This window comes from Eleutherodactylus coqui, chromosome 1, assembly GCF_035609145.1.
Source record: "Eleutherodactylus coqui strain aEleCoq1 chromosome 1, aEleCoq1.hap1, whole genome shotgun sequence".
In the NCBI taxonomy this organism is placed as follows: domain Eukaryota; kingdom Metazoa; phylum Chordata; class Amphibia; order Anura; family Eleutherodactylidae; genus Eleutherodactylus; species Eleutherodactylus coqui.
In genome coordinates this window covers 516231608-516256655 of record NC_089837.1, presented here as the reverse complement: position 1 = coordinate 516256655, position 25048 = coordinate 516231608, and the positions used below count along the sequence as shown (strand labels likewise).

At 48.0% G+C, this 25048-nt stretch overlaps 1 protein-coding gene across 1 annotated transcript in view; it reads right to left on the bottom strand.

Annotated features, from left to right (window-relative positions):
• Nucleotides 1–4488: 4488 nt before the first annotated feature.
• The window catches only part of LOC136614717 (uncharacterized), a 35632-nt gene continuing 15072 nt past the window's right edge, over nt 4489–25048 (bottom strand). The window contains exons 5-6 of the mRNA XM_066594129.1: nt 19014–19127; nt 4489–4753 (exon numbers count right to left, since the gene is read on the bottom strand). Coding sequence (XP_066450226.1) covers nt 4565–4753; nt 19014–19127 — 303 coding nt within the window. The 3' untranslated portion in view covers nt 4489–4564. The remainder of the gene's footprint in view (nt 4754–19013; nt 19128–25048) is intronic.

The window sequence follows — 25048 nt, the reverse complement described above, 5'->3', positions numbered from 1 at the left end:
CTTATAAGGCTGATTGTTGTCTAATGTTAATGTTGGCTGAGGAAGGCCCTGACGTTGTACAAGATTTGAGTGTTCTGGCATTGCTGCAGTGTAACACTGATAGATGGAGGCCAGGGAAGGGTTATTGAAGTACAGTTTTCGGTTCCTATTGAAGGTGTGGTGGAACCATATGAGGCGCCTGTAATATTTGCTGTGTGCTGTGAGGAAGACTAGGCTTGAACTTATCTGCTGAGGTGTGTTAGAGCAACTGTGCTGTTGGATATAATGTGGGTGCCAAATTGGCTCTGCTTGGTACAAGTTCGGAGAATCGATACACATAACACATGAGATGTATTTACAATATGATTCCACCTAGGTTTAGTGTTCAGCAGTTTATATATTATTCTGAGGAGAAACTATCCCCTGCAGTGGGCAAATTACAAAAATAGCAAGCTTTGTGATAATAATGCAACCAATTGTAACTTGTCAATTAGTATTTAGCCTATTAACATATAACCAGTTAACATTACCCTTGCGCATGCTGTTTGTCTGTTTTGAGCATGCATTTCAGGTCAAGGTTCTCATATTATTTGGCATCTGTTTATGGCTAGCCCTTGTAAGATGGCAACAGTGCAATAGCTAAAGAATGCTAACAGACATGTGCATAACAGTGTGCCACATCATTCTTAGATAGCTGGTTATTCCTGCTTTCACCCTGTTATTCTGTTTAGATACACTCAGGGCTCATCTTGTGCTTATGTGGGGAGATTTCTGTAGAACATCCTGTTTGCTTTCAGCAGGTCTTACATTAGTATGTTTCTACTGAAATACAAAACAGAGCACATTAATACAAAATATAATTTACTTCAGAGGAGCCATCGGTAGGTTGGAAATGGAGTGGAGTGACAGTGTGCCTGAGTACCACCTGTATGTGGGTCAGATGAAGGTCTGACAGGGATCAAAGGTTGAGGAAATGAGAGAGTGGTACAGGACAGCAGGGCCTGATTATTGTCACAGGAAACAGTCAGTCAGCTGGCTGAGGAAAGTGTCCTGTGTATTTCTCGGCTGTGAGAAACTTTCAAAGCAGTGAAAGGCCAAATCTGAGAGCATGTGTGGACTGTTTGACCTTCATCTCTGTTGGTAGTGATAGTAAGGTCTGTGTGGACTGCGATAGATTCAGTATTGCAAGTAAGGCAAAAAAGACCATAAGCTAGTGTCTTGTACTTTGTGAGAGTTTTGCTGCCTGGTGACCTGGGTGTCACCCTATAACATGGCCATGAGCCTGACATGGGTCACATAGTGACTACAATCTTTGTGCTGCATCAGGACTAGAGATGAGCGAACACCAAAATGTTCGGGTGTTCGTTATTCGGAACGAACTTCCCGCGATGCTCGAGGGTTCGTTTCGAACAACGAACCCCATTGAAGTCAATGGGCGACCAGAGCATTTTTGTATTTCGCCGATGCTCGCTAAGGTTTTCATGTGTGAAAATCTGGGCAATTCAAGAAAGTGATGGGAATGACACAGTGACGGATAGGGCAGGCGAGGGGCTACATGGTGGGCTGCATCTCAAGTTCACAGGTCCCACTATTAAGCCACAATAGCGGCAAGAGTGCCCCCCCCCCCCCCCCACTGTCAGCATAAAGATCGTCCTCCTCTGGCACAGCTGTAACAGCTGTAGCAGAGAAGAACGATGTTTGCCCATTGAATTCAATGGAGCGGCAATACAGCATGTTCCACTGAATGCAATGGGCTGCCGGCGATCGCAGGATGAATGGTCGGAAAGGGGTTAAATATATAACCTCTTTCCTGCAATTCATCCAGAAATGTGTTACACTAAAAATATATACCGGCGTATAAGGCGACGGGGCGTATAAGACGACCCCCCAACTGTCACCTTATACGCCGGCAATACAGTGGAGCAAAGAATAAAAAGCATTACTTACGTTTTTAGATGATCTGCGGCGCTCCTGCAGGCTGTCACTCCCTCCTAATCCACGGCAGACAAGCTTTCTCTATGAAAGGCTTTAAATCCCTGCCTCCAGAAAGACACGTGCCTTCAGCCAATCACAGCCAATGACAATGATGTCATTGAATGGCTGTGATTGGCTGTGTTTCTGGAGGCGGGGATTTCAAGCCTTGAAATCCCCGCCTCCAGAAACACAGCCAATCACAGCCATTCAAAGACATCATTGTCATTGGCTGTGATTGGCTGAAGGCACGTGTCTTTCTGGAGGCAGGGATTTAAAGTCTTTCGTGGAGAAAGCAATACTCTGCCGTGGACCAGGAGGGAGTGACAGCCTGCAGGAGCGCCGCAGATCATCTAAAAACGTAAGTAATGATTTTTATTCTTTGCTCCACTGTATTACCGGCGTATAAGGTGACAGTTGGGGGGTCGTCTTATACGCCCCGTCGCCTTACACGCCGGTATATATTTTTAGTGTAACACATTTCTGGATGAATTGCAGGAAAGGGGTTATATATTTAACCCCTTTCCGACCATTCATCCTGCGATCGCGGGCAGCCCATTGCATTCAGTGGAACATGCTGTATTGCCGCTCCATTGAATTCAATGGGCAAACATTGTTCTTCTCTGCTACAGCTGTTAGAGCTGTGCCAGAGAAGAAGGATTTGTCTTCTATATGTTCTCAATGGGGTCAGCGCTGCTGCCGCTGGCCCCATTGAGCGCATATAGAATGCATCCATAGCGAACCGCGGGAGGGGCAGACTTTCATATCAGGCGGACACCTTATCTCCTCAGCCACTCACAGTGGAAGTTGTAATGCCTTCCCTGTCTTTATATTGGCCAAAAAAAAGCGCTAACGTCTCAGGGAAGAAAGTTTAAGTAACCCGGACACCGCATGGTGTTCGTTACGGATAACGAACATACCGAACACCCTAATATTCGCACGAATATCAAGCTCGGAAGAACACGTTCGCTCATCTCTAATCAGGACCCCAGACACAGAAATACTTACCAAATTTCTTTATGGTTAAGCACAACTTAAAATTACACTGAAAAAAAAAAAATCAAGCCCCTAGAAGGATTTGTAGGAATCAAGTGAAACATGATTGTAATATCTGAGTAAAAGTAAAATTTATTGTGAAAAATCGACCCCCTTGAAGGGGGCCTCTAACACCCTGTTAAGTTGCCTGTTTCTTGAATGCAAGATGTGATATGGGAGGCATACAGATTCTGTATGGTATGCTGTGACAGTACATGTAAAGAGTGCGGGGAGACCAAATGTTCTTCAGCCAAGTGCCTGGAAATGGTTCTGACAGACACAAGGGTGTGTAACGATTGTGCGAGTGTTTCTGGGTGGCAGACAAAATAGTTGGAGCTGCTCGTGAGCCCGGTAGCCATGTGTGTGTACCTTCACACATCCGCTGGTCCCAACAACCCATAACAGTCTGGTCAAAACGGCCCAGCTCTCTTTTGTTGAGCTTTTTTTGTCGGCTTGAAATATTAACCCTTTCCAATCCACTGTCTGACCTCTGAAGACATTATGATTTAAGGCTGTACAGATCCAATGTTTAAAGACATCCGTCGGGGGTTCTCCTACTGCATATTGCCAGCCTCTCTGCTGTCAGAGCCTATCCAACGTGTCACCTCCTGCAGTACTGGCTTTAGCCAGAATATAGTGCTGTAGTATAATGGCAGAGAAAGAAGAAGCCCCCTTGGAAAACCAGGATACAAATTGGATTGGAAAGGGTTAACACCCTTCCTGAAAAGAAGCCTGCATAAAAAGAAAAATATATATAATGTATCACGTAAAAGGCTCTGTCAGCTCCGCCACACATCTCCTGGGCAGCTCTAGTAGACTTAGTTGTAATTTTCAGTCAGCACTTCCTAGTTTGCAGGTTAAAAATCCCTGCCTCCATGAAGCGGTGGCTGTGATTGGTTCTCGCGTGCTGTGGCTCAGCCAATCATTGCAGAGCTTGATTAACCAATAACAGCCATTTAATGTGATGGCTCTGATTGGCTGGGCCATAGTGCTCAAGTATCAATCAGAGCCACTGCTTCCTGGAGGCAAGGATTTTGAACCTGCAAACCATGAAATGCTGACTGAAAACTATAAGCAAGTCTGCCAGAGCTGCAGATGAGACAGCGTTTGTTAGGAGATGTATTGTGTTTTTGTTTTGTTATTTTGATGCAGCTAGGTCTTATTTTAGGGCTTTAACAATAGGTTTTCCTATTGTAATAGTTGCTTCGCACAGCTTTTTCATAGAATGCAACAGAAAAGAAAGCGCCATAGGGAAATATAGGCAAAACATAGCAAATTGCTGCAATATTCAGCAAGCCGTGATTTTTTTTTTTCTTGGAATGTAGCAGCCTACAAAACAATGGGAAGGAACCCATTGGAAACCATGGGCTTCACAAACATGCGATTTTTAGCACTGTCACATCGTGAGAAAATCACGTGATTGTATCGCCCATGTGAAACCAGCCTTAATGACAGCAAATGGAGATCATGCAAACAGTGAGCAAAGACAAAACATTAGGAAGTTGTAGAAGCTTTATTTCCATAAGACTGACAACCTCTTGTAGATCCGTGTAGATACCAGTTGATACTTTCTCAGCTCTTAGTTACATTTATTTGCTGTGTCTGGCTTCTTGCAGATTCTTCTGTTTCTGTTCCTGTACTTTACAAATAGGGAGTATTCTGGGTAAATTAATTCTGCTCTTAATGGGTCGAAATGTCTTTCAGATTTGTCATTTTCACATATAAGTCCGCTCTCACACGGGCAGTTATCATAAAGCCCATTATGACTCTGAAGAAAGAGATGACAGGGTTAATGAAGACACATATGAATTCTATCCACATCTGTCACTAACATGTAGGATCAGCGGTGGGAGATGCAGCGTAAGGCTGGGGGTCCAGTTACTGAGAATGTCCCGTCTGATGCTACATCTCCCACCGCACACGGTTTTACGACTCATTAACATGAGCGTTTTTACGCTGCTAATTAGCCATGATAAAATGTCGTTCGAAAATTGAGACCATGTGAAGCATCGGATTCCAATACATTTATTCACTTAAAGGGGTTGTCCCGCGGCAGCAAGTGGGTCTATACACTTCTGTATGGCCATATTAATGCACTTTGTAATGTACATTGTGCATTAATTATGAGGCATACAGAAGTTATAAAAAGTTTTTTACTTACCTGCTCCGTTGCTGGCGTCCTCGTTCCCATGGAGCCGACTAATTTTCGCCCTCCGATGGCCAAATTAGCCGCGCTTGCGCAGTCCGGGTCTTCTGCTCTCTTCAATGGAGCCGCTCGTGCAGAATGCCGGCTCCGTGTAGCTCCGCCCCGTCACGTGCCGATTCCAGCCAATCAGGAGGCTGGAATCGGCAATGGACCGCACAGAAGAGCTGCGGTCCACGGAGGGAGCAGACCCCGGCGGCCATCTTCAGCAGGTAAGTATGAAGACGCCGGACCGCCGGGATTCAGGTAAGCGCTGAGCGGTTTGTTTTTTTAACCCCTGCATCGGGGTTGTCTCGCGCCGAACGGGGGGGGGGGGGGGGGGGGGTGTTAAAAAAATAAAAAAAAACCGTTTCGGCGCGGGACAACCCCTTTAAACGATTTGCAGGCATGTGAAAAATAAACAATCACACCATTAAAACAAGAAAATGGCAGCGGCAGCCGGGGTCGTGGCCGGGCATCAGAGCAGGAAGAATGCATGGTGAATCGGCTCCCACTAAATTGTAAGAAAAACACTAATTTTAGGTTCCTGAGAATCCCACGACTCACTCTTGCCAACTCTCCAGACCATTGGAGAAGAGGAGAAGCAAGCGGAGTGACAGGCAGCATCCCGGAGTGGCTGTGACGATCAGCTGCCTGCTTGCTGCCCGAGACTGCGTGTTTCAGCACAACCAGTCCCGGCATCTGCACACTCCTAGTCCCCAGATATCCCGATAGGAGAGGAGAACAAGCGGCACCCTACACAGAGCTCAATCTGCAAGCCCTTCCCGGGACCCCGACAACCACACAAGCAGAGCCGACAGAGTGGAGAAGAGGCCAGACGCTGCAGGTACTGACATTCTGCGGCGCCAGGACTGAGGTGAGAGATCTGCTCCGGCGGCTTAGTGCGGGGCTCTCCATTCACCTCTGACAATCTCCCAGAGTTTGATGGAGACCTGGACTGCTCCTCCCAGTGCTGTACACTGACCTACACAGCCAGCAGCTAGTGCAGAGCTGCCAACCCCAACCTGCTGCACACAGGCCAACAAAAAACCCGCTGTAACACCCATCTCCCTGCAACCTCCGATGGCTGAACTGGCACCTGGCAAGGGATCCTGACCCCTCTCAGGGACGTCATTCACCTCCTGCTGTCAGCCATCCAACTAGTGGCACTGCAGGTCTCCCACTCCTGCTGCCTTCCATGTGCATCCATCTGACTGCTGAGAGCGGTGCAGGGCTCTTCATCAGCATCTGACAGTTCCCTAAGGCTTAGGGAGACCCTGAACGGTGCCTTCCTGCTCTGCCTGTCCATGGCTGGCATCACCAATCATAACTTGCTGCACACCATCCAGCAGCATTGCCCATCTACCTACTGCTACCTGAGTCTAAACAGACACCTGTGAAGTGATCTTAGCCCTCCTCCTGGATACTGGCAAGTGCCCCTTCCTACTGTCACAGGCATATTAACTAAGTACTAGTCACAGGCATATTAACCCTCCAGGTGCCTGCATAACTGAGAGCACACAGCCATAAAGACATACATTTTCCTCTGGCGCCATTTTGGGGCTGAGCAGGGGAGAGATACTGCACCCCACTCATTTAATACTTAGGACGTAAGAGAGAGAGGAGGAAGGAAAGACTATTATAAGATAACACAGCTGATAGTGGGACACGGGGAGACCCAGTCCATAGAAGCAGGCTCCTTAACTACCTGCGGCTGGCGGACTGGGAAGCAACGCTGCACTCCGAAGCACAGCAGCCGCTCTCTATATAGCCGGAGACCTAGGTGTCCCATCTAGCCCCTCCAGCATAGAAATTTAACCCTCTCAGCGCCTGCTTAGAAGAGGGAACAGAAACCCCTGTCGGACGCCGGCCAATTTGGTTCCAGTGGGGCTCGCTGGGCAGGTGGTGGGTGCTGGGAGGGTGGTTTGCAGGGCGCAGTGGTTGACATTGGTGGTCCCTGGATGTGGGGAGCGTTGGGATCAAGAATCCAGTGCATACAACTAAACCTCTGGCCTGCGTACCAACCCCCCTCCCCCCGCCTTTGAGCGCCCTCTGTGCAGTCAGATGCTCTTCTACATTTGCTCTCTAAGGTTTTTTTAAATAGATTTTTAAATATTACATACCAAAAATTTACACGGTCTGTTACAAACTAAATTAGATCAAAATTAGATGTTCATTTAAAGTTATAGTAGCTAACATCAAGTCCCACGGCTAATGAAGGAACAAAATTTATGTGCACAGAGATAGGGGCTCAAAAACAATGAAAAGCTTATTAAGAAACAAAAAGAGAAATCTTTCATCTCACAGATCAAGACTTTCGGGCTCAGTGGTGACGTTCACCGCAGATTTGGCCGGGGAGTTTGAGAAATATTATCAAACATTGTATAATGTAGGGGGCTGCTGAGAGAAGTCCATATTCCTCTACAATCCATACCCCAATTGCTTTCCTCGATCCTCTTGGACTCCCGATCCTGTTGAAGGAGGAAGCCTCCTTACTTTTACAGCCAGTTTCTGAGGAAGAGGTGACTGAAGTTCTAACCTCTATCCCCAATGGAAAGAGCCCAGGCCCGGATGGACTCCCGATCCTCTACTATAAAAAAAATTTGCAGAAGCCTCACCCCCATATCTCACTAAACTATGCAATGCACTTCTCTCTGGCTTGGCCCTACCCAAACAGTCCCTAGAAGCCTATATTGCACTAATACCTAAAGAAGGGAAGGATCATGCTCTTTGTCACAATTATCGTCCTGTCTCGCTATTAAATACAGATATTAAACTCTAGACCAAAGCACTTGCACAACGGATAGCACCTCTTCTCCCCAAACTAGTAAATCCAGACCAAGTGGGTTTTGTTCCAGACAGGGAAGAGAAGTCCAACATGATTCGAGTTATCTATGAGGTGCATTTTGCTAAAACTAATAAATTGCCACTTATGTTGATATCCACAGATACAGAAAAAGCATTTGACAGGGCTAGTTAGGACTTTATTAGAGTTCCGGTTAACGGCAGCTTGTCCATCACACAACAATTTTAATCTCAGCAGTCAAACTTCCTTTTCCTCTCTGCTGGAAAGAAGTGGAACCCCCTCAAATATCACAATGGTTAGAAAAAGTGGAACAAATTTTCCGTTTTGAAGAGGTTTCAGCCTGGGAAATGGGGTCGAGAGATGTCTTCACATCTATCTGGGCACCCTAGATTGGTTTTTGGATTAAAAGGGTTACCCTTTCTACTCAATAGCCTATTTTTTATTGCCTTACAGCAGGAGTGGTCTGTCTGGGCCTCCTTTTGATCAATTAAGATATTGCAGTAATACTCGCCATTTGTTATGTTGGTTCTGAGGTTTTGTTTGTCCTGTTACCTTTCCCTCCTCCCTCTTTAGCCCTCCATCCCCCTCTTCCTTTTTTTCCACTCTCCATTTCCCACCCAATTCTTTCTTTAATTGCTCTTGTAGACATCACTTTCTTTTTGTTTTTATGTCATCAGTCAGAGATATTTCGCAGTCTTTATTCTAATTCATTTGGTTCTTGCCTGACTGTATATAGAGAATGAGTTTAACTAAGGTCCTGTATGATCCTTCTTATCATAACTTTGGCATTTATATGTGGTTTTTATATTCAATAAAAACAAAATGCTTAAAAGAAACCAAGAAATTGGCAGCCATTTTCGGGCACCGATTTTTCACTTGACCTATCTTTTGTCGAAAACCACTGGAAGTCTCCAGTATACTTCTTGGGAGCTGAAAACAAAGGGAGGAGGCACTCCGAAAAGAAGATTGCTATTTCAGCTATTAGAAGTCATTCCAAGGACTTCTGCTGACCAATGGAAATCTACGCGGCAGCGTTCTTTTCCCACGATACACCCGTTTGAACAGACGAGAAAATGCTAATTAAGCTCGGGACTCGATCATGGCTATTTTTCATTAATGCGACATTCGGCCATGATGAGGCCAGCATGAAAGCTCATTAGGCCTTATTTATCAGAACTGTGAGTATAGGCTGCCTACATATTTGCAAAAAAAATCATGCGAGAATTGAGCAGTGTGAGATGTGCATCTCATACGAATATAAATGGGGTCACACGCATGAGTGATTTTGTTCCTGCATTGCGATGCGATCCATGACTCCCAGCATGCATCTTTGTGTGTGTTCTCGCATCACATCTCCCAATATTTTAATGGTGGCCGGCAGCAGCATCGCACCATGTGCTAGGTTCATGCCATGCAAGGTCTTACCATAGAAAACAATGGGAGAGCCTCCTTGCTCCTACTGTCCTGGATGGGGATCGCTACTTTCCCACAATGTTGCGAGGCAGTGTTGCTAAAAAATACCACACATCCGCAGGGAAAATGCATGTTGGTGATGGCGATATTGGGCCATATTTCAGGCTAGCCTTAAGCTGCCTTTGCACTTGTATGAAAATTGAGTGAGAATTGTGAACTGCGAGACCCACAAATCTCGCACAAATATGAATCCTATTCTTTTGAATGGGATCATACACATTAGTGATGTTTTCCTGCACGGCACCGATATGTGATGCTATGCAGGAGACAATGAAAGCAATGGGAGAACTCTGCGATCCTGTGACGGCCGCAGTGGGGATCCCCTTCTTCCCCGCAGTGGTGCAAGGCTGTTGTCACATGAATGCCCAACATCCAGGGGCTTTTATATTATGCCAAATGCATCATCAGGCCGGGAATCACAGCCTAATATCAGACAGTCCAACCTTGGGCTGCTTTCATACTGGGACTAAAATAACACAATGCAAGAGTTAGTGAGGACAAAAAATTATGAAACCGATGATTTTCAATGGTTTCATTCCCATTTACATTGATTTCACTCATGCAATATGGCATTAAAAAAAAAAACACACGGCAGGTCCTATCTTCCAGCATTTTGCGATTTCTTTTCTAGCTCTTGCTTCCCTATGGAACCTCCTTTTTATCTCATTTCAATGCACAAACTTGCTATTTTCATGTGATGCAATGCGTTTTAAACATTAGAAACTCCTATTGACTTGATTTTATCGCATGAGAAAATCATGGGCGGCAGCGATGCGATGCCTGATTTTTCACCAAAAAAGGCATTGCTGACGCTAAAAAGAAATCGCCTGTACAAAGCTGTGATTTTGCCGCAATTTCATAATGGCAATATCGTGATTGCCAGTATGAAGGAGCCCCAAGTAAAAATGCACAATTATGAAAACACTGGTTTTTAATGGTTTCCTTCACATTTGCAATGTTTCCACTTACACGATTTGGAGTGAAAAAAAAACAAAACACTACATGCCCTGTCTTTTTGCGTTTTGTTTTTTTTATCTCCCATGTTCCTGTATTGAGCCTCCTTTTTATCACATCACAATGCACAAACTTGCAATTTTCATGCAATGCATTTTTAACATTAGAACTCCTATTGTCTATTGCGAGAAAAACGCACAAGAAAATTGCCAATGCCAGCCATCTTTTTGCAAGAAAAACCATCACCGATGCTCAGACATCCCATGGCAAAATCACAATCACCAGTGTGAAGGAGCCCTGAGTCTCCCATTGCTCAAAAAAGCCAGATTTTCTCACAAGTGTGAAGGCACCTTTGGGACGAAAACCCACTTGAGATATTTTTACCTGCAATGCGACAGCGATGATAATGAAACCAATGATTTTTAATGGTTTCCTACTTATTTGCGTTGTTTCAGCAGAGCTTTGCAACGCAGAGAAGAAATCTGCGATATTGCTTAGTGTTTTTAAATCCTCACCTGCTGAAAGAGCTGGGTAGCAGTACAGGGCAGCTAGCTGGAGGATGCGTCTGAGTGGCGGAGAGGTGAGTAAATTAAAAAAAAAAAAAAATTTTAACCAGCTAGGGATGATTTTCAGGGGAATGCTTATATTTCAAGCCCTTCCCTGAAAATCATGATGTGGGAGTTGCCACAAAACCACTGCTTTCAATTGGGCTGGCAGCAGCGCTAACCCCATTGAAAGCAATTGGATAGCATCCTGGACTTCTGCCATAGCTGTGACAGCTGTTGCAGGGGATTCCTTCATCCCTGCAGTCCCCGCGGGGATAAAGGAAACTCCTGCCACAGCTTTCACAGCTGTGGCAGACGTCCGCAGTATACTCCAGTATGTTTTCAATGGGGCTAGCGCTGCTGCCGCTGGCCCTATTGAAAACACTGGTGTTACTGCAGCATTTTTCTTGCGCTGCAAGGCGAGTGGACCCATCCTTGTGGAAGTAGTGGGGTCATTCCTTTCAGGACTGGTTCTCAGCTCCAGGGTGGGTTCTATCAGAGGGGTTCCGAGTGCCCAGCATTATTAGCTACCCCTTGGTTCTGTCTGCTCCTGCATCTAGCCACCTGAGCAGCAAGGAAACACGCCCATCCTGACTGTTCTGTTACCTGAACACTTCTTGGTTTTGTCTGCAGTCCAGGATGAACATGAGAGTGGCCCAGCTGATGATGTTTATAACTGATTGTATTCAGTATGTGTTGTAGCATGGTGAGAGGAGAAGTCAGGGATGGAAGGTATGTGTCGCAGGGGTTTCTCAACACGGTGATGTAGGCCTCAAATCCTCTCTCCAGTACAGGTTTTCACCTGAGCCAGGGAACCAGGTGGAGCTCAGGCACCTGCTAGATATAAAAGGAGTCAGTCTGCAGAGCAGGCGGTGGTGTGTGTCTGTCTGTGTGTCTGAGAGCTTCTGACATGTGCACTGTGGAAGACAAAACCAGGAATGTGTCTTCCCAGGAGGCTGACGAGATCCCTGTCCCTGCTACTACTGACTAGAGGAAGTTACTCACAAGTCTACTAAGAGGTTGTTACCAAAGAGGCTTCACTTCAAGCTGGTAAAGACCGTCTGAAACAGAACTACCACTGTTGTATTGCTTATTGCTATGGATAAAAGGGACATTCAGATGCTACTTACAGCATTGAACTTGAAGGACTTTTGATTTCTTCCACTTTTAGTGGGGTACCAGCTGTTTATGTTATAAACTCTCATGTGAATAAACCAACACGAATGGACTTCTGTTGTTTGCCTGGTGTTTAAACCCCCTGGAGTGCTACAGTGTGTTAGAGTGCTTTCACATGGGACAAAATAAGCCACAGGGACAGATTATGTCAATTAGTGCAGATTTTGTTGTGTTCTTAACTTCAGAATGCATTCTTCAAAATATCTGGCAGAACTCTGTGACATAGAAGTGCCAGCATGGACTAATACCATCTACAGTGGAAGAAACCCTTAAAAAATATATATTTAAAAAAAAATGCAATGCACTTAAATGGAGTATGATATATATATTTTTTTCCTAAACACACCCATTGACTTCAATGGATGACTCTTGTATGAGAATCACACCGGAATAGGACGTGCTGTAGTTATTTTTATATGCAACATTGATCTGCGAAATTTGCATATGTAACTGAACACATTAACTACAAGGGCTCCTCAACACCATTTTATTCTGTTTAAAATGCATTGCTCTCACTTTTCATACTTCTCTGATGCGTGTGCATGATTTTTACATCTGTATTGCATCCATGTTTACTGCAATTTTCACACATGCAAAAATTATTAAAAACATAAGAAGGATCATTTGATGGTTCCCCCCTCTGTCCCCATCACCTCCCCCATATATCTCCTGGCAACTTGGATTTAAAAAAAAAACAGTGATTGTGCAATCTTCTGACTTTAATTGGAGATTTTGTTCCAAAAAGATGACATGGGTTTTTATTAGATGAGCGAACGTACTCGTCCGAGCTTGATATTCGTGCGAATATTAGGGTGTTCGGGATGCTCGTTACTCGTAACGAGTACCACGCGGTGTTCCGGTTACTTTCAGTTTCCTCTCTGAGACGTTAGCGCGCTTTTCTGGCCAATTGAAAGACAGGGAAGGCATTACAACTTCCCCCTCTGACGTTCAAGCCCTATACCACCCCCCTGCTGTGAGTGGCTGGGGCGATCAGATGTCACCCGAGTATAAAAATCGGCCCCTCCCGCGGCTCGCCACACATGCCTTGTGACTTAGCTGAGGGAAAGTGCTGCTGGTGCTGCTGTAGGGAGAGCGTTAGGAGTCAGTGTAGGCTTCAAGAACCCCAACGGCCCTTCTCAGGGCCACATCTACTAGAGTGCAGTACTGTGTTAGCACAGTATTTTTTTTTTTGTCCAAAATTGGATCTGCAGAGCATTGCGCCCAGCAATAGGGACAGAAGTGGGGGTTAGGCAGGGAGAGTGTTAGGAGTTAGTGTAGGCTTCAAGAACCCCAACGGTCCTTTCTAGAGCCACTTCTATCCGTGTGCAGGCTGCTGTTAGCAGTGTTGCATATTTTTTTTTTTTTCTCAAAACCGGCTGTGCAGAGCAATGCACCCGGCATTAATACTACAGGGATAGAATTGTGTAGGCAGGGCCAGAAGACCTTTATTATTCATTGAATACACACAGTGGGGTCTTCCCTTTGCTAAAAAGGAAAAAAATTATATTTGGCCTGCCTGTGTCAGTCCTAAGGTCTCCGTGTACGTGTGTGCTGCGTGTACAACGTACAAAAATCAGACACAACCAGCTACGCTTTACTGCAGCCTAGCGCCATTGTCTTTCCTGACTGGCAAATACCTGCTCTGCTAGAGTTAATAACTCTGCTACACTATAGTTGTGTGACACTTTTTGAGGGCCACACCACAGATATTAAACTTCTTGTTCATTGAATATACGCAGTGGGGTCTTCCCTAAGCTAAAAAGGAAAAAAATTATATTTGGCCTGCCTGTGTCAGTCCTAAGGTCTCCGTGTACGTGTGTGCTGCGTGTACAACGTACAAAAATCAGACGCAACCAGCTACGGTTGAGTGCAGCCTTGCGCCAATTTCTTTCCTGCCTGGGAAATCAAATCACTGGTAATACAGCATGCTGAGGGGTAGGGGTAGGCCTAGAGGATGTGGACGCGGCCGAGGACGCGGAGGGCCAAGTGAGGGTGTGGGCACAGGCCGAGCCAGTGCGGTGGCCAGGGGTAGAGGCAGGGCCAGACCGAATAATCCACCAACTGTTTCCCAAAGCGCCCCCTCGCGCCATGCCACCCTGCAGCGGTCAAGGTGCTCTACGGTGTGGCAGTTTTTCACAGAGACGCCTGACGACCGACGAACAGTGGTGTGCAACCTTTGTCGCGCCAAGAACAGCTGGGGAGGCACCACCAACAGCATGCGCAGGCATATGATGGCCAAGCACCCCATAAGGTGGGACGATGCCCGTTCACCGCCTCCGGTTTGCACCACTGCCTCTCCCCCTGTGCCCCAACCTGCCACTAAGATCCAACCCCCCTCTGAGGACACAGGCACTACCGTCTCCTGGCCTGCACCCACACCGTCACCTCCGCTGTCCTCGGCCCCATCCAGCAATGTCTCTCAGCGCAGCGTCCAGACGTCGCTAGTGCCACAGTTTGAGCGCAAGCTCAACTACGATGCCACGCACCCGCACGCTCAAGCGTTAAACGTGCACATTGCAAAATTGATCAGCCTAGAGATGCTGCCGTATAGGCTTGTGGAAACGAAGGCTTTCAAAAGCATGATGGCGGCGGCCGCCCCGCGCTACTCGGTTCCCAGTCGCCACTACTTTTCCCGATGTGCCGTCCCAGCCCTGCACGACCACGTCTCCCGCAACATTGTACGCGCCCTCACCAACGCGGTTACTGCCAAGGTCCACTTAACAACGGACGCGTGGACAAGCACAGGCGGGCAGGGCCACTATATCTCCCTGACGGCACATTGGGTGAATGTAGTGGAGGCTGGGACAGAGTCAGAGCCTGGGACCGCTCACGTCCTACCCACCCCCAGAATTGCGGGCCACAGCTCGGTGGTGGTATCTGCGGCGGTGTATGCTTCCTCCACTAAAGCACCTTCCTCCTCCTCCTCCTCCTCCTCCTCCACCGCAACCTCTGTCTCGCAATCAAGATGTGTCAGCAGCACGTCGCCAGCAGTCGGTGTCACGCGGCGTGGCAGCACAGCGGTGGGCAAGCGTCAGCAGGCCGTGCTGAAACTACTCAGCTTAGGAGAGAAGAGGCACACGGCCCACGAACTGCTGCAGGGTCTGACAGAGCAGACCGACCGCTGGCTTGCGCGGCTGAGCCTCCAACCGGGCATGGTCATGTGTGACAACGGCCATAAGCTGGTGGCGGCTCTGCAGCTCGGCAGCCTCACGCATGTGCCATGCCTGGCCCATGTGTTTAATTTGGTGGTTCAGCGCTTTCTGAAAAGCTACCCCCACTTGTCATACCTGCTCGGAAAGGTGCGCCAGCTCTGCGCACATTTCCGCAAATCACACACGCACGCTGCCACCCTGCGGACCCTGCAACATCGGTTTAATCTGCCAGTGCACCGACTGCTGTGCGACGTGCCCACACGGTGGAACTCTACGCTCCACATGTTGGCCAGGCTCTATGAGCAGCGTAGAGCTATTGTGGAATACCAACTCCAACATGGGTGGCGTAGTGGGAGTCAGCCTCCTCAATTATTTACAGAAGAGTGGCCCTGGTTGGCAGCCATCTGCCAGGTCCTTGGAAAATTTGAGGAGTCTACCCAGGTGGTGAGCGGCGATGCTGCAATCATTAGCGTCACCATTCCTCTGCTATGCATCTTGAGAAGTTCCCTGCAAAGCATAAAGGCAGACGCTTTGCGCTCGGAAACAGAGCCGGGGGAAGACAGTATGTCGCTGGATAGTCAGAGCACCCGCCTGTCTATATCTCAGCACGTTGAGGAGGAGGAGCATGAGGAGGATGAGGAGGAGGGGGAAGAGACAGCTTGGCCCACTGGTGAGGGTACACATGCTGCTGGGCTGTCATCCTTTCAGCGTGTATGGCCTGAGGAGGAGGAAGAGGAGGAGGAGGAGGATCCTGAAAGTGATCTTCCTAGTGAAGACAGCCATGTGTTGCGTACAGGTACCCTGGCACACATGGCTGACTTCATGTTAGGATGCCTTTCTCGTGACCCTCGCGTTACACGCATTCTGGCCACTACGGATTACTGGGTGTACACAATGCTCGACCCACGCTATAAGGAGAACCTTCCCACTCTCATTCCCGAAGAGGAAAGGGGTTCGAGAGTGTTGCTATACCACAGGGCGCTGGTGGACAAACTGATGGTAAACTTCCCATCCGACAGCGCTAGTGGCAGAAGGCGCAGTTCCGAGGGCCAGGTAGCAGGGGAGGCGCAGAGATCAGGCAGCATGTACAGCGCAGGCAGGGGAACATTCTCCAAGGCCTTTGCCAGCTTTATGGCTCCCCAGCAAGACTGTGTCACCGCTCCCCAGTCAAGGCTGAGTCGGCGGGAGCACTGTAAAAGGATGGTGAGGGAGTACGTAGCCGATCGCACGACCGTCCTCCGTGACGCCTCTGCCCCCTACAACTACTGGGTGTCGAAGCTGGACACGTGGCCTGAACTCGCGCTGTATGCCCTGGAGGTGCTTGCTTGTCCTACGGCTAGCGTCTTGTCAGAGAGTGTGTTTAGTGTGGCTGGGGGAATCATCACGGATAAGCGTACCCACCTGTCAAACGACAGTGCCGACAGGCTTACACTCATCAAGATGAACAAAGCCTGGATTTCCCCAGACTTCTCTTCTCCACCAGCGGACAGCAGCGATACGTAAGCAATACGTAGGCTGCACCCGCGGATGGAAGCTACGTTCTCTCTCACCATCCAAAACGGGGACATTTCTGCTTCATCAATCTGTGTCTAATATTCCTCCTCCTCCTCCTGCTCCTCCTCCTGAAACCTCACGTAATCACGCTGAACGGGCAATTTTTCTTAGGGCCACAAGGCTCACTCATAATTTTTCTAAACAATTTTTATACGTTTCAATGCTCTTAAAAGTGTTGAAACTTTAACTTGAACCAATTTTTCGTTAAACTGGGCTGCCTCCAGGCCTAGTTACCACTTAAGCCACATTAACCAAAGCAATTAATGGGTTTCACCTGCCATCTTGGTTGGGCATGGCCAATTTTTTGGATGTACATTAGTACTGTTGATACAGCAATTTTTGTGGGCCCTCGCCTACAGTGTAATCAAATGAATTTTTAGCCCACCTGCATTACAGCTGACGTTACATCCGCTGTGTTGGGGAATGCAATGGGATATTTTTGTGTATCGCCGGTGGGTTCCAGGGAGCCACCCATGCTGTGGGTGCACACGGAGTTTAACCTACATCTGTTTCCACTTGTAAAGAACCCCAGTCTGACTGGGGCATGCAGTGTGGGCCGAAGCCCACCTGCATTAAGCACGACATTACTACCTCAGCTGTGTTGGGCAATGCAATGGGATATTCTTATGTACCGCCGGTGGGTTCCAGGGAGCCACCCATGCTGTAGGTGCACACGGAGTTTAACCTACATCTGTCCACTTGTAAAGAACCCCAGTCTGACTGGGGCATGCAGTGTGGGCCGAAGCCCACCTGTATTAAGCACGACATTACTACCTCAGCTGTGTTGGGCAATGCAATGGGATATTTCTATGTACCGCCGGTGGCTTCCTGGCACCCACCCATGCTGTGGGTCCACAGGGAATTATAAATGCATCTGTTTCCACTTGTAAAGAACCCCAGTCTGACTGGGGCATGCAGTGTGGGCCGAAGCCCACCTGTATTAAGCACGACATTACTACCTCAGCTGTGTTGGGCAATGCAATGGGATATTTCTATGTACCACCGGTGGCTTACTGGCACCCACCCATGCTGTGGGTCCACAGGGAATTATAAATGCATCTGTTTCCACTTGTAAAGAACCCCAGTCTGACTGGGGCATGCAGTGTGGGCCGAAGCCCACCTGTATTAAGCACGACATGGGCAGCATGTAACCCAGGTGAAGTGGCAGTGGAGTGTCATGCAGGCAGTGATTGTGCTTTGTTGGAGGTAGTGTGGTGCTTAGCTAAGGTATGCCATGATAATGAGGGCCTTTCAGAAGTAAAAGTTTTTGGGAGGGGGGGGCCCCACTCTTGCCGCTATTGTGGCTTAATAGTGGGACCTGTGAACTTGAGATGCAGCCCAACATGTAGCCCCTCGCCTGCCCTATCCGTTGCTGTGTCGTTTCCATCACTTTCTTGAATTGCCGAGATTTTCACACATGAAAACCTTAGCGAGCATCGGCGAAATACAAAAATGTTCTGGTCGCCCATTGACTTCAATGGGGTTCGTTACTCGAAACGAACCCTCGAGCATCGCGATAATTTCGTCCCGAGTAACGAGCACCCGAGCATTTTGGTGCTCGCTCATCTCTAGTTTTTATGCATATCAAATATACTATTTTCAATCCACCAATGCAAATCAATGGTGTTGTATACTGTCCATAAAAAATACAGCTGTAATATGGATAGAAAGTACATCTATTTGACTGAGCCCTAATGGGGTGAAGTCTTGTGCAAGTTTTGTCAGTTTCAAACTCGTATAGAACTTGAATGTTAAAATCAAGGATTTGATAAAGTCCTTTTAGCAGCTTGTCAATGCAATGTTTGGGCACACAGCTTGTAAAGGTGGAATGAGGTTTTACGGTGCATCCAAAATTGTGGTAATTTTCACGAAAAGCTCATGTCACAGCACTGCCTTGTGTACGAGCACCCCACAGCTCCAGTTGGAGATCCAAGATAAGATACACTTTTCTTTTCCCCACTCAGTTTGTCACTTCAAGTTTGATAAATCTCTGCATGACCCATTTTTATACAAGTCTTGTACAATCATGTGACATGTAAGCTGCGGGGTCCCACACAGCATGTGTATGGGGGTCTGTGTGCTCTGCCATGCAAACTGCCTACGAGAATCTCAAGTACAACTCGTTCTTCGCTGTGTGAATACGCCTGATAGAGAAACCAGAATAGCAGCCGCTTACAGATACTCACCTCAGGGTCACACTCCTCATTTTCTTTTGCTTTTGGTCTACAGGTACCTTTTGTCAGTAATTGGCAGCACCCGCTCTTACAATATTCACTTAGAGCACAGGAATCTCCATCATCCTAAATATAAAGAGAATTATAATTAAAAACACATTTATTCCCTCTTTTATAAGGTTTGTTTCATTGTTGTTATTCCTGAGATCGGCCACAATTATTACTTCACACCAGGTAGGAGAGGTTATTAGGGACAATTCAGACGGTCGTTTTTCCCATCTGTGTGCTGTCCATGTATTTCACGGCACACGGACACCTATTTGCCAATAAGGCTATTCACTTCAGTGCTATTTTACGTGGCCTATGTCCTGTTCTGGTCTGTAATGTCCGCTACCCGCCGCTCAGACAGTACATGGACCTGCATCTGTGTGCTGTCCGCTGGGAGGTGAGTCCAAGATTCTCACGCATAACTCGACAACTGCCCTCTGACTGCGTCCTTGAACATTCAGACAGACGTTGTGTGTATGAAGTCTGTTTGGCACTCTTTTTTCTGTGGAAGTTCTATAGGAAAACCATAAATTGGATAAAAAGCTTTATGAAAAAGGCATCTGGATTTTTTCATTTGCCAAAAACACATTAACCCATCAGTGACCACATGCTTCCTTTTTTTATATGGGTGACAGTATAAGGTCTTAATCTGATGTAAACACCCTCTCATGGAACTATTTTGAAATCATGGCACGAGAAAATCGAGAGCATGTCAGCACTTCCATCTAATTTGTGGGAACTTCAAGCTGATCTTCTGCCCACATGGGCCAATATTCCTGCAGAAGAGTTTCATCCAATGGATTGTACATAACAATGAATCGCTGCAGTTCTCAAGGCGAAAGGGGTCCAATGTGCTAGTAGATGGTGGTAGTGATGGGGAGGTCTCTAACAAAGTTACCATTCAGTATATATTTATCAGTTAATGGTGTTAGAGGAAATATGTCTGTGTATGCTGGGGTTGGAGTAATGCTTAATCCATACTAGAATGACTTCAAGCTCTCTGGTGTACGCTAACATGTTCACCGAGCAGGACTTCCACTTCAGCGTGGACTTATGGTGGTACATGGCCCTTATTATAGATGCATAACATTTTACAGGGGCACTCGGTGGTCCTACTACAACATACCTTTAGAAACAAACTAGCGAAATCCACCTCACTCACTTTTTACCAAAAATGTTTGGACCGGTGGCCCTGGCATGAAGTACGGGTAAAGTTCACAGCACATAGAGCATGTCGGGTCAGTCAGTGCCCAAGCGTACAAAGAAAGCAGCATGCTTGCTGGTAGGCCTCTTTCACATAGGCGATGCCCATCTGCAGTATAGCAGAACACACTGCTATATTAACCAATAGATTCCTCCAGAAGCATTCGCATGAGAGAATGTTAGGCACGCTGAATTTGTGCGCCTAACAAAAGATAGGACATGCTTGACAAAGAACCCAAGTGGGTCGAAATGCCCTAATCTCTCTATCTTATCTCTATATTGGATTCTGTCAGGATCGCTGGTTCACTACCCCTTGAGCTTTCCATGTCTGCCTCACTGACTTCAGTTTGAAAGGTTTGTGCTGCTTATTATCTGTTTTTCCCCGGCGTCATCCTGACGGCAGACATGGAGGTTGCACCTTGACCTTGTAGGGACAGGAAGCAAGAGACTTCAAAAGGCTCCTCCTGCCTCCCATTCACCAGTGCTTCCTGTCCCTACAGGGACATGCAAGAGGTGCTCCCTCCAGGGAGCTACAGGATAACACCGGGATTGACGGTCCACAGGGCCGCTTCCCCTCACCTTTCCAACGGAATCTGGCTGACAAGCGGGGCTGACGGTCCACAGGGCTGCTTCCCCGTTTACCTCCCCTCCGGAGGGTCAGCGCGGTCCGGGAGCACGGCGGGCCACAGGTCTGACCGCCCGGGGATCACCACCGCAATGGTCGGAGCGGCGGACCACAGGTCCCTGAGTCCCCTCCTTCCTCCTTTCGGCTCCGTGCAGCGTTTTCTCGGCAGGGGAGAGCGGCGGGCCACAGGCTCAGATGCCTCTCTCCCCCAGGCATGCCGGCGCGTCCCCGCGCGGCGGCAGGGGGCGGAGCCAATGATGCGCCGTCGGGGGGCGGAGCCAAAAGACGCAGCGTGACGCGGTGACGTCAGACGCCGTCGGAGAACCCGGAAATGGCGGGAGATTTAAAAATGGAAACCCCCTCCGGCAAGCTTCCACTGACAGCACACCTTCAGGGAAGGATTTATCTGTCTGGCTGGTCCTGTCTATCGCTACCTAGCATGATGACTACTAAGGAACCAGAGATGGAAGCCCTGCAAACCGTAAGTGTGACAAATTGCAGGGGTGATATGCTGGAGACGGGACGCTGGTCCTACCCCAAAGGCGGCAGGGGTAAGACTAAAACAACCCCTACCCCCATAGAAGAGTGCCAGGTGGGGGGTAGACTACTGAAATTTTCCCGAGAATGGCAGGGGGTTACAGACAACCCGTGGGTCTTGCAACTCATAGCTCAGGGGTACAGAATAGAGTTCTTCACCCGACCCCCCAATGTCTTCAGAATCACCCCCACACAATCCCCAACCCTGCAGGATATCTTTAAAGACGAAATCTCGAAGCTGCTGCAAATGGGGGCGATAGTCCGGGTCCCCACAGTAGAGCAGCGCCAGGGATTCTACTCGCCTCTCTTCCTGATCAGAAAGCCAAATGGTAATTTCAGGATGATTCTTAACCTGAAGGGCCTGAATAAATTTATTGCCTACAAAAGATTTAAAATGGAGACCGTCAGGTCAGCGGTAACGCTGATCAAAAGGGGGGACTTCATGAGTACCGTCGACCTAAAGGACGCGTACTATCACGTCCCAGTCCTGCCGGAGCATCACCAATATTTAAGGTTCGCCATCAAGATAGGGAACAGGGTGCGTCACTTTCAGTTCCGGTGCCTACCCTTTGGCATTTCCACGGCTCCCAGAATATTTTCTGAAATAGTGGCAGAGATGGTGGCTCATCTCCATCTGGCGGGTATAAATATCATCCCGTACCTGGACGACTTCCTAGTGGTTGCTTCCTCACCCAGGGTCCTCAGGGACGATACTAGCAGAGTAATCTCCCTTTTCCAGAGTTTGGGGTGGATAGTCAACTTCCCCAAATCTAGCCTTCTCCCCGAGACGCGGAAGACCTTCCTGGGGGTACAGATAGACTCAGTGTCACAGACTTTGTCTTTACCCCCACCCAGACAGGAGAGTCTTAGACTGGCAGCGCAGGAGGACGGCCAGAGAAGGCAAATCGTAATTAGGGATGCAATGAGGCTCCTGGGCCTCATGACCTCCTGTATCGGCATTATCCCTTGGGCCCAGGCGCACTCTAGGACACTACAGAGATCCATCCTGGGTAACTGGGATGGGGGATCCACCTCTCTGGACAGGAGAATGCCCATGTCTCCAGCTGTCTTAAGGTCCCTCCGCTGGTGGCGGTCATCTGACATCCTTGAAGCAGAGTCCCCATGGGTGGCAGAACCCTTCATCCCCGTAGTAACAGATGCAAGCCAGTCTGGCTGGGGAGCGCAAGTAGGGCAGTGCCTACTCCAGGGCGAATGGGGGCCGACGTTGCGTGCCCAGTCATCGAACTTCAGAGAACTTAGGGCCATCTCGGAAGCACTTCACAGAACCCAAGACATCTTAAAGAAGAAACATGTAAAAATCTTCTGTGATAATATGACTGCAGTTTCACTTATTCGCCACCAGGGAGGCACCAGAAACCTTCACCTGCTGAGACTAACAGCGCGGATCTTCCGATGGGCCGAGACCACAGTACAATCCCTAACAGCGGTCCACCTCAAAGGGTCCCAGAACCAGACAGCCGACTTCCTAAGTCGAAGACGCCTGGACCCCGGGGAATGGTCCCTGAACCAGGAGGAGTTTCATCATATTACGGAAACCTGGGGCAGTCCACAGGTGGACTTGTTCGCGACCAGCAAGAACTCAAAATGCCCAGCCTACTTTTCCCTAGATCCAAGGGACAGGGCCGAGGGGTTAGACGCCTTCTCCCAGAGGTGGGACTTCAGTCTGGCTTATGCCTTCCCACCCATACCCCTGATCCCGAGAGTTCTTCGGAAGGTTCAGCAGAGCAACATTACGCTGATCCTGATCGCCCCACACTGGGAAAAAAGGACATGGTTTCCGGTACTTCTAAAGCTCGCCATCACGGAGCCAATCCGCCTGCCATCCAGGAAGGACCTTCTAGTGCAGGGCCCAGTTTTGTGCCCCAACTCAGAAAGGCTGAACCTAGCGGTCTGGATATTGAGGAACAGACGCTAATAAGGCAAGGTTTATCCTCCAGAGTCATCGCGACATTACGCCAGTCATGAAAGCCCGTGACTTCAGCGATCTATAATAAGATCTGGAAAAGATTCTCCTCCTGGAGAGGGCTGGAAGTCTCCAATCTCGATACTTCGGTGGCGGAGATTTTGGATTTCCTCCAGGATGGTCTAGACAGAAACCTGAGACCGGGAACCCTGAGGGTACAGGTATCAGCGTTCTCGGCCATTCTAGATGAACCCCTGGCGGAACATAGATTGATTCGCAGGTTTTTAAAAGCGGCGGAAAGAATTAGACCAATTAGCCGTAGTACGGTCCCCCCATGGGACCTAAACTTAGTCCTCCAAAGTCTGTGCAAAAGCCCCTTTGAGCCTATTGATCAGGTACCAATTAGGTTCCTCACATTTAAAACGGTATTTCTGGTAGCTATTACTACAGCGAGACGCGTAAGTGAACTCCAGGCCCTATCCTGCAAAACACCCTACCTACTAGTCCAGGATGATAGGGTCATATTAAAAACAGACCCCTTCTTTCTCCCCAAGGTAGCCTCAAAATTCCATAGGCAGCAAGAAATTATTCTTCCCTCCTTCTGCCAAAATCCCCAGAATGATAGGGAAAGAGACTACCATAGCCTGGATGTAAGGAGGGCCATTTTATGCTACCTAGAGCAGACCTCATCTTTCAGGAAGGCTGATTGTCTTTTTGTCCAATTCCAGGGGCCGGGCAGAGGAAGAGCGGCTTCTAGAAGATCCATTAGCCGCTGGATAAAATCCACCATCCAGCAGGCCTACTCTTCCGGCAACAGTGCTATTCCTGAAGGACTCAAGGCCCATTCAACCAGGGCAGTATCCTGCTCCTGGGCAGAGAGGGCCATGGCGACGCCGGATCAAATTTGTAAGGCAGCCACATGGTCCAACCTGCATACCTTCACAAAACACTACAGGCTGAATACGGACCTCTCCTCCGATCTCTCTTTCGGGAGAAAGGTCCTGCAAGCAGTGGTCCCTCCCTAAGAGTTAATTTGGTATACTCCATGTCTGCCGTCAGGATGACGCCGGGAAAGGGGAGTAATTTCTTACCGAAAATTCCTTTTTCCCGAGTCATCCTGACGGCACGTATTTCCCTCCCGAAAATTCACACGGTGGTACCTACGTCTGTGTGGGCGCGAGCCAGTAGCCCAGGGGCTCCTATATTGGACATTTTTCTTTGTTTATGCGGAAAATTCGTGCATATTTCCTTTGTTTAAGCCGGGTAAGCTACCCTCTTATTGTTTATGTTCAAAATAGAACTAACCATGTTAATTTTGTTTCGGAGCAATAAAAATCTTCCTTGCTTAACCACGACATGTCCATGTAAGTAATTTAGAAGACACTGGTGAATGGGAGGCAGGAGGAGCCTTTTGAAGTCTCTTGCTTCCTGTCCCTACAAGGTCAAGGTGCAACCTCCATGTCTGCCGTCAGGATGACTCGGGAAAAAAGAATTTCCGGTAAGAAATTACTCCCCTTTTGTTTGTTTGGTTCTCTTTTGTTTGGTGTGTTGATAAACAATCAGCAGAGTTGAGATCACTAGCTCTGCAGAGAAACTGAAAGTGATTGCAAAGTAAAGGATCTGTTGCTCTACAATACTTACACTCTGCACCAAATATGTATACATATATAGGGTACTGATAGGTATTACTTACTTGGCCACAGCTAGTAT